Consider the following 16,374-nt stretch of genomic DNA (forward strand, 5'->3'; position numbering starts at 1 on the left):
ATTTAGTGTTTCTGTACAATGGGATGAGTGTACAGCCTTGTATTAATAATGGGCGGATGATAGATCGGTGAAATCTCTAGTGTATTATCAGAACTCTCTCAGCAGGGAGCGACCTGTTGAATATTCACACCACTCTCTCTATGTATCAGGGACAAATCTGGACATGGTTCGAGGAATAATTTGATTTAATTATAGATATTGTGTTAGGTGTTATCAGGCTGCTAAGTACACCAATGTATTCACAGTTTATGAATGTCAGCTCTGTGGTCATTGTCATCATGGAAACAATTGTGGTTGCTTAGTTAGTTATGTACTAAATAAAGATGTCATGTGCAGGTTTTTAATTTCTTTATGCAATATTTCAAACCAGAACCAGCATTGGGTTTAGAATCGGCAATTGTCCTACCTTTTTGTATATATTCTCGCCCATAGCTGAAAGTTCTTCATGTTAACGCGCTTCCTAGTACACGGCATGGGATATTAAATACCGTCACTATGAAGTGCAATTTGTTGCGCAGAGAACACGTCCTCACACAACTCTCTATATGGAAAAATAAAGATGGGGAGTGAAAAATGAAAGCGCAAAAATGAAAAAGGGCCTGGTCGTTTAGGGGTTAAATACACGCTAAGTCTGACAGAAAAGCTTTAGTAAATGTGGCTCCTTGAGTTACTTTGCAACATGATTTATATAAAGCTTGTGGCCTTGTATAAGAAGCCACATGTGCCTTACTGGGTTACATTCACCTTCATCCTTCATTGTTGTAACAATAGATGCGGTTTTCTTGCAGGCTATACAAACTATCTTCTATGATTTTATGTTTTAGATTTTTCTTTGATGCCTTAAAATGGCATCTTTTTCTATTAAACTGTTGAAATATAAAGTGCTATTTTATAAATCTATTCAACTTCATTAATAGACTTAAGCAAGAGGACTGGGGTCATGGTTTGATACTTATGAGGCAATATGGTTAAGTACCGCCATGTTCCTTTTATACTGTGAGATCTTCCGGGTTTTCACATGAACAATAGAACAATATGTTACTAAATATGGCACATCATATTCCATTATGCAAAATGGATACTTCTTCCATCTCTCCACTGCTATGTATTTTGACTGTTTTCACATAACATGAATAATTGACGTGGTGAGCTTCCATCTGCTTGTCTGTAACAATGTCAGCTCCTCAGATCTTGGGAAGACGTCACAATCACATAGAATTGTTTAAATGCGTGGGAAAACAAGAGACTTGTGTATTCTGTTGGACATATATATATATATATATATATATATATATATATATATATATATATCTGTGAGGTATATACACAGTTTGCTGTAAAATAGGAATCAGGTTCATGCTGTTTCTTCGTCTTGCAGGAAATGGCGGGAGCATCGGTGAAGGTCGCAGTCAGAGTGCGGCCATTCAACTCACGTGAAATTGGAAAAGATTCAAAATGTATCATCCAGATGTCTGGGAACACAACCAGTAAGTGTATTGTGTAGTCCTGCTACCTCACAGTAGAGGTACCGGGAAAAATCCATATGTTCACATTGACAACATGAATCTCGGCTGTTTTTCGGCGGTTTGCATCAGCATTCACAAACTAGAGTCTATGGGGGGATCATTTATCTTTATTTTTTTCCTGTTTTTTCTCTCTTTTTTTTAGACATTTTTTGGCGCATTGTACCTTTTTGGGGTGCACTGGACATATGTTTTCCGTCAGTAAGACACATTTATCTTCTATTCCAGATCTGCTAAATGTCGCAATTGACATTTATCGTTTCAAATTGTCTAAAATGTTCACATTTTTGGCGCAAAAAAACTCCAGACGAAGCCGTGCATAAGGAAAGCTTAGAAAATGGAAAGAAGTGACTTGAGACATTTGTGTGACATTTTTGAGACATTTGTAACAAGGAAAAAGTAAGATTGATAAATTATCAAAGAAGCAGACGGAAAAAAGACTAAAACTAGCCAAAACAAACAGAGATAAGATACATGACCCCCTATGAGTGATCAAAGAGAAACAGTTCTGACTAGGACATGATCTATCCCTCACGATCTGTTAAAATAGAGGCCAAAATTACTGATCCATTAAAAATTCTTGCATCCAGGGCAGCTGTGTTCCGACCATTCAAAAAACAGTAAATTTGCCCTACATATTCTTAAAGAGGAGCAGTAACCCTGCTCTATATTGAGCTGTATAAAGATTAGAACCTCTGATGTAGGTTTTATGAGTTACTTTGCATTAGGCTCATTCTTACATTTTGACATATCTACTGATATTTATTTTTTGGTGCATTTTATCCAATCACAATCTTCAATTTTGTGTTTGGCATTAGGTTTACATAAAACGAAAACTTTCCTTAAAAAAGCCATATTACAGCAACTGAGGGCTGGGGTTGAAGGGTTAATGTAAAGACTTTAGACATTAACCCAGATATTGGTCATATTACTTTATTCTCCAATGACCTGTACATATCCCTGTGCCCGGTCGCTCGCTCTTTTGACTCTGTTCAATTGTGTTTCTGTGGTGTCACTGGGATTTGGCATCGCTTGGGACATGCTGACAGAGCACTGCTTTGCTGACAGAACAAAGGGAGTCTCTGTACCCACATAATCCTCTTCTGTTGAGCAGCGGAGGCGAGTGGAGGGCACTCACTGTCAGCTGGTGCCTGAGCACAGAATAAAACCTGCTCACCACTTGTGGCTTTAGGGGCAGACATGTTCAATGGATAAGAAGAGCGCATAAACCTGCAAAAAGATAGGTTTATACTTTCTTTAAGGCCATGACGTAGCAGAAACAGCACAAACATAAGTTTATAAAAAAGGCATCCTTTAAAACATTGGGGGTTAAATTTATAAATACACTTGCGCCAGAATTCTAGAGGATTTTCATCCAAAAAAATACCTTGTACCAAAATTATCAAGGCTTTTAGACCTGGCACTTTTCTGAATAGTCTGACAAATGGGGCCTGGCAACCAGCACCCACCGTCTTGCATTTAAACAAAAATGTGTTTCCATGGAAAAGCAAATGCGTTCAGGCTAAGGCCTGGCACTGGGTGCTCGCACTGTGTTTGTAAATGCAGCGCAAGTGCCACGTGTGATCGTACCCTCATGCTATCTGAGTAATGTCTGCAGAATTACCACTGTGTAAGCAACAGAACTAGTGGATTTCTTGTGCAGAATGTAGATGGGTTTTACATATATCCTATGTAGATTTATGTAGCGTATAGTATTCATTCATATCCCATTCACATGTTGTAAAAATTTGGAGCGAAAACAGATATCCACTGCTAATTTAGAATATGCAGCATGTCAACTCATTGCTGTGCAATTCAAACGTTGTAATTCTAAGGTTTTGCTCTGCCCCCCTGACATAACGAGAACATAAAAGCTTAAAACTGCAACAGACACGCGCTGCAGAATGTCTATGGTTGGAATTTAAAGGGAATGTCCACTTTCAACGAATAAATATTATTGTATGTATGATGATTAGTAATACAATTTTCCAATAAACTTTCTGTATCAATTCCTCATGGTTTTTTAGATCTCTGCGTGCACTAATTCCACAGGAAGCTTTATTGTTTACTTCATGTGGATAGAAATCTGTTCCTTGTCATGTGATGTCACACAGGTGCACGGCTCGTTATTTCCCTGGTCATGTGATATCACACAGGTGCACAGAGAGCAACCAGAGATGCGCACCTGTGTGACATCACATGACCATGGACCGGCATTTATCCATAGGAAGTAAACAATAAAGTTTTCTATTGAATGACAGCCAGCCAAGATCTCTCGGCAAGGTTTGATACTGTGGACCACATGTTACTTCTGAAGATGCTTTGTTCCAATAACCTAAAGACACTGCACTCTCTTGGTTTTCTTCCTATGACTCGCACTTTCATGTCTCCTTCTCTGGATCTCACTACTCCTCTTCCTCTCACTGTCTGGGTTCCTCAGGGCTCGGTCCTAGGTACACTTCTCTTCTCCCTCTATACTGCCCCTATTGGACAAACCATCAGCAGATTTGGTTTCCAGTATCATCTTTATGCTGATGATACCCAGCTGTATACTTCTGCATGTAACATCACATATAATCCAGAACACTAGTGAATGTCTCTGCTGTCTCTAACATAATGTCCCCTCTCTTCTTGAAACTTAATCTTTCTAAGACTGAACTTCTAGTCTTTGCGGCATCTACTAACTGAGTCTATCCTGACCTTTCCATCTCGGTCTGTGGGATCACTATAGCACCGAGGCAGCAGGCCCGCTGTCTTGGGGTTGTGCTGGACTCTGACCTCTCCTATGAACCACATATGCAATCTCTTGCACATTCTTGCCGCATGCATCTCAGAAACATCTCCTGAATCTTTCTTACAACTGAAATCTCAAAAATGGTAACTGTTGCTCTGATTCACTCTGACCTAGACTAATGTAACTCCCTACTAATTGGTCTTCCACTCACTAAAGTCTCACCCCTCCAATCTATTCCTCATGCAGCAGCCAGGCTTGTCTTTCAGACCAAACATTACAAGGATGCCTCCAGTCTGTGCCAGTCACTGCACTGGTTGCCCGTTTCCTTCTGAATACAGTTTAAAATAATCACCCTAATCCACAAAGCTCTGCATAATGCTGCACCTCTTCTCTCTCATCTCAGTCTATTGCCCAACACATGCTCTTCAATCTGCCAGTGATCTTAGATTAATCTCCACCTTAATTCAAACCTCTCACATCTTCAGGACTTCTCCAGAGCTGCACAAATTATCTTGAATGCCCTTCTCCAGACTATCACACTAATACCCAACCTCCAAACTTTCAAACGTGCTCTTAAAACTCATCTCTTTAGGCAAGGCTATCACACTAGCTAACTGCATGAAATTTTAACTCTCTCTTGACCAACCCATCCTGTGTCCTCCTCCCATCTGTTATCCAGCAAACACCAGATACCAAGCTCCAGGCTTCTCTGCAGTCCCATTGACTTTGGACTTTGTACTTAAGATGGCGGCTGATGGCTGGTTCAAGCAGCAGAATTTTGATATAATAAGTTAATTTAAGAATGGCTGTACCATTATACAAGTTCTTATACCTCTTGTGTCACCCACATCATCCTCATAGACTGTAAGCTCTTGTGTCATCCCCTCATCCTCATAGACTGTAAGCTCTTGTGTCATCCCCTCATCCTCATAGACTGTAAGCTCTTGTATCACCCCTACTCATCCTCATAGACTGTAAGCTCTTGTGTCACTCCTCATCCTCATAGACTGTAAGCTCTTGTGTCACCCCCTCATCCTCATAGACTGTAAGCTCTCGTGTCACCCCCTCATCCTCATAGACTGTAAGCTCTTGTGTCACCCCCTCATCCTCATAGACTGTAAGCTCTTCTGTCCCCTCCTCATCCTCATAGACTGTAAGCTCTTGTATCACCCCCCTCATCCTCATAGACTGTAAGCTCTTGTGTCACCCCCTCATCCTCATAGACTGTAAGCTCTTGTGTCACCCCCTCATCCTCATAGACTGTAAGCTCTTGTGTCACCCCCTCATCCTCATAGACTGTAAGCTCTTGTGTCACCCCCTCATCATCATAGACTGTAAGCTCTTGTGTCACCCCCTCATCCTCACAGACTGTAAGCTCTTGTGTCACCCCCTCATCCTCATAGACTGTAAGCTCTTGTGTCATCCCCTCATCCTCATAGACTGTAAGCTCTTGTGTCCCCTCCTCATCCTCATAGACTGTAAGCTCTTGTGTCACCCCCTCATCCTCATAGACTGTAAGCTCTTGTGTCACCCCCTCATCCTCATAGACTGTAAGCTTTTGTGTCACCCCCTCATCCTCATAGACTGTAAGCTCTTGTGTCAACCCACTCATCCTCATAGACTGTAAGCTCTTGTGTCACCCCCTCATCCTCATAGACTGTAAGCTCTTCTGTAATTGAGTATGAAATTACATGACTAATCATCTATTTTGGTTATTTTGGTATCCTATATACTTCCATTGGTATTGCTGTAAGCTCTTCTGTAACCCCTCATCCTTATAGACTGTAAGCTCTTGTGTCACCCCCATCTTCATAGACTGTAAGCTCTTGTGTCACCGCCTCATCCTCATAGAATGTAAGCTCTTGTGTAACCCCTCATCCTCATAGACTGTAAGCTCTTGTGTAACCCCTCATCCTCATAGACTGTAAGCTCTTGTGAGCAGGGCCCTCAATGCTATTGTTCCATATGACTAACTGTATTCTGTAATATTTTATTTTATTGGTATATGTTCCCTATGAGTTGTAAAGTGCCACAGAATATGATGGCGCATTATAAATATTAAACAATAATACTTATTTGAGGAAAGTGGACAACCCTTTTCAAAGTCTGATTTTATAGCTTAACATTCTATAGATAAAAATAAGAGTGTAACCTTATATTTCTCCATAAATAATGAACCTTGCTATACCCCTTGAATCTATTTAAAGGAAACCTACCACTTGTAGTGGCAGGTTTCCGATGGCAATACCGGGCACCAGCTCAGGGTGAGCTGGTGCCGGAGCTTATTTTAGTTAGTGTTTTAAACCGCGGTATCGCTATAACCGCGGTATCGCTATAGCCGGCGCAGGCAGGTACGCGCTCGGCGCTTACCATGTGCGCGGCTCTCCTTCACTTCCTATGTAGCCGCGCGCACGGTAAGCGCCGAGCGCGTACCTGCCTGCGCCGGCTATAGCGTTTAAAAAGTGTTTTAAACCGCGATACTGCGGTTTAAAACACTAACTAAAATAAGCTCCGGCACCAGCTCACCCTGAGCTGGTGCCCGGTATTTACATCAGAAACCTGCCACTACAAGTGGTAGGTTTCCTTTAAAAAATATTACTATGAAATTCAATGGATTCTGGCAGATATACTTCATGATGTAAAACGCTGTCATTTACATCTGCAGTAAAATAGTTTGTAATTTTTATATCTTTTGGAGAGATAAAATGCCCAAGTAGCAAAAACTGGTGACATGATCTTTTTTCCTAATGTGATCAGCTCTTTGAACACTAAACAAAAAAATGTTTATTAATATTTAGTAAAAACAAATATTTCTGCTGAAGCCTTCTTTAACTTTCTTTACAGCAATTATCAACCCCAAACAGCCAAAAGAAACTCCGAAAAGCTTCAGTTTTGACTACTCCTACTGGTCTCATACTTCCGTGAGTAATAAAATCTAAATGTGAACAATGTGAACGTTCCAGGAAATGCAAAAACAGAATAAAGCCATTTGGCACCAAATGACATAATGAATATTTCATTGTTACATGTTCTATAAGGTTAGTCAGTACTGATCAGGCATAGGTAGCAGTGGCATCTAGTTAATTACAGGTGCCTATTGTCAGGTTCAGATCTTCACAACAACTTCTTCTGGCCATGATTAATTGCCACTTCAATGCCCTTAGCATACTGTAGAACGTCTCCACACTGCTCCCCTAAAAATACCATAGTCACTTGTATTATAAAATCACATGGACAACAACGAAATCCCCCACTGTGCTCCTAAATAATATATATAATCCTCACTCCACAGTGAGACCCACTTAACCTGGATAATGAAGCTTAATCTGGATAATGAAAGAAGATGGAGAGAATAAAACATTAGTATATATGTCTGCTCCATACCCAGGAGATGTTAAAGAATCTGTAAAAGTTGGATTTCACAGTAGAGCTACCTTGGTGCCTAAGGATCAGCAGAGGAATAAGTGTTTTAGTAGATTTAATTAAAAGAGCAAGAAAAGGCATTCAACATCAAAGTACTGTCTTATTCAGGTCAATAAAAAACTGATAACCTTTATTAGTCTAGATAGTTGTAAATTCTCAGTAAGTAGAAGACTATTGATACCCAGGAGTCTTTTAAGCATGAATAAGTACTGTGGTATAAAATATGTAATTGTATATGTATGGACTAGACCTATGGAATTATCTCTCACTAGGAGGAGGACAGCCAGTATGCTGGCCAACAACAGGTCTACCGAGACATTGGGGAGGAGATGTTACTTCATGCCTTTGAAGGATACAATGTGTGTATTTTCGCCTATGGGCAGACTGGAGCTGGAAAATCGTATACAATGATGGGCAGACAGGAGCCTAGCCAACAAGGAATCATACCCCAGGTAATAACACACAATAACAACAACACAATATGGAAAGTAACTCCAGGATTTGAGTGTGAGGCTCTGGCCTCGTATCTTGGGAAATCTTGCATCCTAGAATTCAGATCTTCTAAGCAATCTATGATAAATTTTGGGCTGTCCCCTGTGAAGACCAGTAAAATTATTTTAGAAATGTGTCTGGCCAGTAATATTTGATTGTTTACAGAACATCATCCAGTATAAGCAGAGGCATGCTGCAAACAAACTGTGAAGTTGCTGCAACCATTTTTTTCCTTAGGGTTGGCCTAGGTTGGAAAGTTACATTGTCGATTGGTAGGAGTCTGGGTGCTGCAATCCCGAACAATTACTGGTGCTACATCCCCCCACCGGGGCCTGACCTATTGGCTTGGGGGCAGCTGGATTCCCCTGGTACCTGAGTGGCTGGCTTGAGCGCAGCCAAGTGCTCGACTGGGTCAGGGTCGTTTGGTCCAGGTGGAACAGTCCTCGTCCACGCCAGGCAGGTGTCTGACAGGAGGGTTGGAAGAAAGAGGGAGATGCTGGTAGTACCCCCTGGAGAACTCCCAGTGTATTCATATATAAGGATCTATATAAGGATTGTAAAAGTATATAGGAGGCCCTTGATCTTAACAGCTATCAGGTATCACACGGAGGCAAGGGATGTTAAACATCAACTCACGGTTCCTTTGTTCCAGAATACAAACACAGCAAAAGCAACAGGCCAAGGTTCAGTTCAGTCTGTCCAGGTCCAAGGTATCTGGTTGGATTATTTCTGGAAAAGGGTGCTCACAGCCTGGTTTCTGTAGCTTCAGGCTGGAGAGGTCAGGAGCTGCTTGTAGCAGTACTCCAAGGCAGGCTCTGGTAGAGCTCATTACTGCTGCAGGCCTTATCTGCTAGTGAAGTGTATAGAAGGTCTCAGACACACTCTCATCACTGGATTTCCACTTAGTCTCTCCCTAGTCTTGGCCGGAAATTTCCAGCCACTTGGGGGCAGAGAGTTCAGCCATCCAACCAGAGACTCTATTACAGATGGATTTAACAGTTAATTAACATGACATCCTATTAGTCAGTATGTAAACAGTTCCTTCCTAGGCAGGTGTTGAGATATGATAAAAGGAGGCCCTGCTTCTCCGCTATGATCATGATCAATTTACACTGTTGTTCTGAAGGGAAGAAGGGCCTCCTTGTATCATATATTCCCAGCGCTATGCTCGGTCTGTGAAATCCAGGAAGCTTGTTTTTTATGGACTAAGCAAGGTTGTAGCACCATAGTATTTACTCTAAGGCAGGGTTGGCTCCAGGTTTCAGTAGGCCCCTGGGTGACAGAGTCACAGTGAGCCCCTTGGAGGCAAACTAACATGGTGGTATTAAAAAATCAGAAACTAAAACAGTCTCCTGTTCCCCGAAATATTCCCTAGTTTATCATACCAGCCCCCTTGTGGTTATTTTGTATACAGACCCCTCATACCCTATGGATTCATTAGTTACATCCCCCCTCAAGCCCATGGATTCTTTACGTACAACCCTATGGATTCCTTATGTGGGCCCTCCAGCAGCTATGGGCCCCCGGGAGTTGCCCTGGTATGCCCAGTCCTAGCGCCGGCCCTGCACTAAGGTCTCATTAGCAATAACATATTTGATAAGTATTTTTAAAGCTATAATTAGGAGGAAATGAAAAATAAAAGTTAATTATTTCTGTTATATTATATATGGCTATAAAACTGATCCAGTACACATGGATAAATGAGGCCCAAAGGTAATTGGTTTGATCTGATTCTCTAAATAGGACACTATTCAGTTTCTGCATACATTAAATGAAGTCATGGCAACCTGTTTTATCACGCCATGGGATTGCGGGATGCTAGCAGGTTATCTAAGGTGACAGACGTCATACTGCTATACACCGCTGACATTCGTGCCTGGTCACTATATTCAGAGCAGACAGCAGCGCACTTGTCATTTCCTGTCATTACAACAATGACATCACATATAGAAAATGACTATGTGCTGGCGTGTACCGGAGAAGCATCAGTCATCCTTGTGCAAGCAGGGGTTAACTTGCTGCTGTTTAACCCCTCATTATCTGAATTATTCATTGACGCCGCCACACTGTCTATAAAATATTCAGGATATATTCTGTGTCTGTGAATTATTCATTAACCCTACACTGACTGTAAAGTGTTAACCTCTGGATGACTGTGACTCGAGGGGCTTAGTGACAAAATTTCTGAAACATGCACACATACATTGTATTTTATATATGTGTCATTATTTTACCATTGTATTTCAGCTTTGTGAAGACCTCTTTTCTCGGATCAGTGACACAACCAATGACAACATGTCTTACTCTGTGGAGGTATGTGTCATCAGTCTCTATAGATTTACCAAAAAAAGGTTTTAGCTTTGTTCCCACACCACCGGAGGTTAAAAATTCTTTTTGCTTTATTCGATCCAAGTTTCATAAAAACAGGTTCAATTAAAAATCCAAACACAGCGACCCTATCAACGTGTTCCCTAAATTACAAAGTGCTCTTATCCTGTAAAATTAAAAATAATTCTTGGCGGCACTGGAAGTGGTCTGACAATAAATATTTATATTCATCAGGGGTAAAAAGCAGATGGTCTTTCCAGTGCTATTAAGTGTGCATATAGACACTTTTTTTATATTTAAGTGTTGGATGAGCGGTCCCCAATTAAGAACACCCAACTTACAAATGAAAAAGGGACCTCTCTTTCCACTGCAACCCCTGGTGAAGCTCTCTAGAAGGCGCTAATCAACTTAACTTTAGCCCCAGCCTCTAATGATGTGTAGGCCCTAGTCACGCTGCACTCATTGCAGCCTGGCATTAAAGTGAATTACACTAGCTGCATCCAAAGTGTGCAATGAAGCTCCAATTGCCACAAGGACAAAAAAGATTGTGCAATTTCCCCTACCGGGGTCTTTTCTTGGGGCCTGGAGGCAGCCGGGGCCCAGAACACTGGAGTGGCGTCTTTTGTGGCAGTATAAGGCACAGAAGTAGATATCCTGTTTGTGACGCCACTTGCAAAATCCTTCCCTTACCTTTTCTTGGGGCTGGCTAGTGCAACCTTGGGCACGCTGTGGTCACGGTGCTTGGTATGGGGACCGGAGGGCTGTCCTACAGCCTGGCAGGTCTCCAGCAGGTGGTGTGTGCAAGAAATATGGAGGGACAGGCTGATGAACTAGTTCTCCCTGTGGCAACCCCTGAGTGTCTGGAAGATAGGTCCCTGGGTAATGGATGGGGAGCCTGTGGTGGTAGACAGCTGTATACAAGGGTCAGACTGAGGCAACGTTGTGCAAATCAACTCCCGGTTCTTTATTGAACAACAGGTAGCAGGCAACGGGCCTAAATGGTTAGCAGCAGATTCTGGTACTGGAGTGGTCGTGGAGAGTGCTCCTCAGGAATAGTGCACCAGCCTGATAGTAGATGCATGCTGGGAGAATGGAGATGGAGCGGTGTCCAAACTGTGGAAGCTGCAGCTCTGGTTAGAATCTCCTGACTCTGTTCCTGGGATGGAGTTACACTTAAAAAATATAAAATATACCTGTTACTACTTACATTCAAATTGACCTTCAAAACGAACATATATTATTCGTAAACCGGGGCCTTTCTGGTATTTATATATATAGTGCAGGCGAGGCGGCACACAAAAAAGATTGAAAATAGCTCCATTGAGCAGTTGAAAAGACATATTTTTCACCTTGGGTGAATAAACACCTTTTTTCACAAGGAGTGCTGCCTTGCCTGCATTTTTTTGAATTTTTGGAATACTGTGAGTCAGGTAGTCGGGTTCTGCTGGGCTTGCACCCAATTTTGGGTTATAAACCGTTATACCACTGTGCTGCTCCACTCATTGCCTTTTGTTTATATATATATATATATATGTGGACAGATTTGGTAAACTCTGTGCAGCGCTGCGTAATCTGTGTGCGCTATACAAATAAAGGAATTATTATTATAATATATATCATATGTAATAAGACATCTACTAACAACTTTCCTGGGTAACCATGTGTATAAATTTCTTGTTTTTCTTAAAAATTCTGTGTTTTTTTCCCCCAACGGAATATTACTAATTTCTATACTATACTATTTCTCAGGTCAGTTATATGGAAATATACTGTGAGCGTGTCAGAGACCTTCTAAATCCAAAGAACAAGGGCAACCTCCGTGTCCGTGAGCACCCACTATTGGGACCTTATGTAGAAGATTTATCAAAGCTGGCTGTTACCTCATATCAAGACATTCAAGATCTGATGGACTCTGGCAACAAAGCCAGGTACCCTGCTTGTTGTAATATGTGAAGAATGTGGTTATTTCTTTTGCCTCATCCACAGAATGATGGATGATGAAATGTTTAGATACATTTGGGTCATACGTCTACATCCAAAATTTGTATTAATGCATGGTGTTTCCTCATTCATCCTCTCATACTCTAAACACTTGTAGCAGTGAGCTTGTGTTAGGAAAATAATATTCTTTAAATTGTGTCTCTGTGCAGTTAGATGGAGGCACTCAGCTTATATTCTGCATCTGAGAACATGGTAGCTTCAGTATGAAGGCTGTGTACAATGTTACTGGTGACACAAAAGCTCATCAATGATAATGACAGAACATTCTGACTTGTACACAGGAGATTAGTCCAATACAAACACACAAGTTCTGGATGTGTTTCCAGAACTCTTCAGATGTCATATTTTGCTGGTCTCTGCATAAAACAGGCGTTGGTTTTATCAATTTTCCAAACATTTCAGATGCAGATCTGCACATATGTTTTGGGGCTTAAGGAAAAATTACACAAAAAATTGGGGAACCATTTAAGCTTTTGGAATATTATTCTTGTTAGATGTGAAAGTACCCATTACTTTAAGGTAGAGATCCAATGTTCTTGCAGTAAGACTATCTTTTATTGTAAATTTCTGATCTGAAGATGAGGTGCTTACAGCCTGTGACTAGTTTTATTATACTAGCATTACTAGATCATTGTGTGTGGTTCGGTTGTCAGGCTGTATCCTGAGAATAGGTGATCAGCATCAAAAATGACCCCAGTAGAGGTAAACTCATGAATGTGGCCTAAAACAGCACCAGACTAGTCTTTCTGTCCGTACACCAGACAGATGCCTCCAGTTTGTATCAGTCATTGCACTGGTTGACTGTTATCTTCCGAATTCAAACTCATCCACAAAACTCTGCCCAGTGCAGCAGCTCCTTAAATCGTCTGCTTTGTCTCAGTCTATCATCCAACTGGTGTTCTTAGATCTTCCAATGATCTAATATGAATCTTTTCTTTATGATATGATACAATTTTACTTTATTGATCCCCTGGGGGCAATTTTTTTGTACACAGTGCTCAGGCATAATTGTCACAACAGATACGGATACAGATACGGTTACATACACATTACATCGGCACGTTACAACAGACTACGTTTGCTTGTTGCTTACTTGCTTAAAAAGGACCTGTCACCCAATTTATCGCACTAGGAGCTGCTTACTAAAGTAAGCAGCTCCCAGTGCTTGATCAAACGCCACAGTGTTAGAGTGATAGCGTTACCCGAAACCTCCGTTAACGGTATCTAACACTGCGGCGGAGTACAGTGTAATTGTCAGACAGCTTGCAAAGCTGTCTGACGTATTCATGAGGGGGCGGGGTTGGGGCGTGGCTAGGGGCGGTGACTGCCGCCTGGCGAGCGGCAGTCACTGCCGGCCTATGGAGCAAGCGGGGCGGTCAGGGGAAGAGACAGCGGTCCGATGTATTCAAAAGGGGGCGGTCTGAGGCGCTGCCTCTTCCTCGGACCGCCCCGCTAGCTCCATAGGCCGGCAGTGACTGCCACGCGCTAGGCGGCAGTCACCACCCCTAGCCACGCCCCAAACCCCCCCCCCCCTCATGAATACGTCAGACAGCTTTGCGAGCTGTCCGTTGATTACATTGTACCCCGCCGCAGTGTTTGATAGTGTTACCGGAGGTTTCTGGTAACGCTATCCTTCTAACACTGCGGTGTTTGTACAAGCACTAGGAGCTGCTTACTTTAGTAAGCAGCTCCTAGTGCCAAAAATTTAGGTGACAGGTCCTCTTTAAATCATAGTTACTTAGTTACAAACATACATAATAGACATATACGATTGTAAGACAATGCTTATGGTAAATTACAGCTAACTTACCTTTACAGTGTTCTGAGGTAATGGTGAAACCAGTATTGGCATGGAGGGGCGCTGTCCTTTGCTCCTCAGGTGACAAGGTGCTGGTGCATTGAGCTGCCTGGTAACCAACCCCAAACTACCGGGTAAAGCATTTCCCCTCATGTCCAGTGAGGTCGAAAAGTGATACTAGGACTGTTACAATGACTCTTGTAATTACCTTTGTAAGGGGTAAGGTGGGGCAGGGTTTAGGGGGGATTGATAGCTTGCAGGTTTTTCTGGTACCGGGACTTACCAGGATCAGGTGCTGTGTGTGCAGCCAGGTTCCGGTGCTCTTGTGCCTCCATTCTTTCTCTGTCCTCACTCGAGAGGTCCACATATGACGACTTCAGATGTTATTAATTCTGCCAGCTGCTGTCCTGGTGTACACTACTAACAGCTAAACTGGTGCAAAGAACAGCATGCTATGGCTACTATGTGCCCAAAAAGAATACACCTGGAGAGAAGTCCAATGTATGTGTGTGAAAAGTGAAAAAAAGTGAATTGGCTTCAATCTTTTTCGCTTCCACAATGTAGCCGGTCAGTCACCAGCATAGGCCAGTGGGTGCGCCCTCCTCGGGAAGGAATCACTACTGCTCGGTCTGCCGTGGGGTGCTTGGTGCAGGTACAATGATGCTCATGTTGGTGTGTGGCTGTGGGATAGTCCTTGGCGCTTTGATGTGAAGCTTCCACTTATGTCTCCAGGACTTCTCCCAATCTACATCAATTCTCTGGAATGACCTACCTCAGACTAGTACCCAACTACCAAAACTTCAAACATGCTCTTTAAACCCATATCTTCATACAGGCTTACTGGGATTCTGTACATAATCGGTAGCAGTGGCTCATGCAGCATTTCTATATTTACGTATTTATTCTGATACCTTGTCAGCTCTTTCGATCAGGACCCTTATTCTCATTGTTTCAACCGCTGACAATATTACTATTTTATTGCTCTGTTATGTCTTATGTGTTTCACATGATGTTCCACAGGATGTGTAAAGTGCTGCAGAATAAGGTGGTGCTATGTAAATACTTTTTTATTACCTATTTGAAACAACAATGGGAAGCTGACAGTTCATTTTTTCCCCCCATATGTGTTAATAAGATGGAACAGAATACAGTAAAGTGAACATAGGCCAATAACACAATAATATAAAATTTCAATAAATCATTATTATTTGAATGCCTTTATATACCGTAATATTTGCTTGTGTCTTTACAGAACTGTAGCTGCCACAAACATGAATGAGACAAGCAGTCGCTCCCACGCTGTGTTTAACATCATTTTCACCCAACGTAGAAATGATAATGACACCCAGACCAGCACTGAGAAGGTGAGAATGATCTAGAGGTAGTACATAGGCTGAACCTTACACGATGTAGGTTATTTGTGAGTATAATTTGGTCACACATCTGGCTTAGCCAGATTTTATTAATATTGATTATTATCAATTTTCGATACAAAGTGGTTTCCTCCGTATGGACCCTTAATACTTCAATAATACTATAAATCCTAACTCAAGCAATAGCCTCTAGCATCAAATAACCAGGCTCTGTCCCCTCTGGTGTTTTACCTACATTACATAAATATAATATGAAATGACAACTTGCATTAGCGCTGATATGTCTGATATAAAGCAAAGCAAATAGAAAGCACTGTATCTTGTCGCTAGGGCTTCCAAAACTGAAAATATCCTCTTCTAGAGAGAGGAGACATGAATACACTTTAGTTTTAAAGAATTCCCAGTGGGACACATAGCAACAATGGGGGAGATTTAGCAGAAGTGTCTGAGGTAAAACTGTTCTAGTTGCCCATGGAAACCAATCAGGGCCCAGTTTTAAAGCCTAACTGTGATGTTATAGTGATTTTACCAAATTATTACATGTGATTCCACCTTTGAAAACAAACAGTGCCTATTTTGTGCTGCTCGTCCTTTTCTTTCCAAAGTTATGGCAATTTCTGATCTGAAGGTGTTTGACAAAAATCTTTCACACCAGAGTGAAAGTGGGCGGGGACTAGTGTGTCAGTCTATGCCCTCAAGCTG

The 16,374-nt window shown here is 41.8% G+C and overlaps 1 protein-coding gene across 14 annotated transcripts in view; it reads left to right on the plus strand.

Moving 5' to 3' along the window:
- KIF1A (kinesin family member 1A) overlaps positions 1–16,374 on the plus strand; it is a 101,503-nt gene that overhangs the window by 26,174 nt on the left and 58,955 nt on the right. For all 14 annotated transcript variants that reach the window (XM_072143230.1, XM_072143231.1, XM_072143232.1 and 11 more), the window contains exons 2-7: positions 1,379–1,487; positions 7,102–7,178; positions 7,953–8,132; positions 10,420–10,485; positions 12,250–12,428; positions 15,552–15,663. In XM_072143230.1, coding sequence (XP_071999331.1) covers positions 1,382–1,487; positions 7,102–7,178; positions 7,953–8,132; positions 10,420–10,485; positions 12,250–12,428; positions 15,552–15,663 — 720 coding nt within the window. In that variant the 5' untranslated portion in view covers positions 1,379–1,381. The remainder of the gene's footprint in view (positions 1–1,378; positions 1,488–7,101; positions 7,179–7,952; positions 8,133–10,419; positions 10,486–12,249; positions 12,429–15,551; positions 15,664–16,374) is intronic.

Source organism: Engystomops pustulosus, chromosome 3, assembly GCF_040894005.1.
Source record: "Engystomops pustulosus chromosome 3, aEngPut4.maternal, whole genome shotgun sequence".
Lineage (NCBI taxonomy): Eukaryota > Metazoa > Chordata > Amphibia > Anura > Leptodactylidae > Engystomops > Engystomops pustulosus.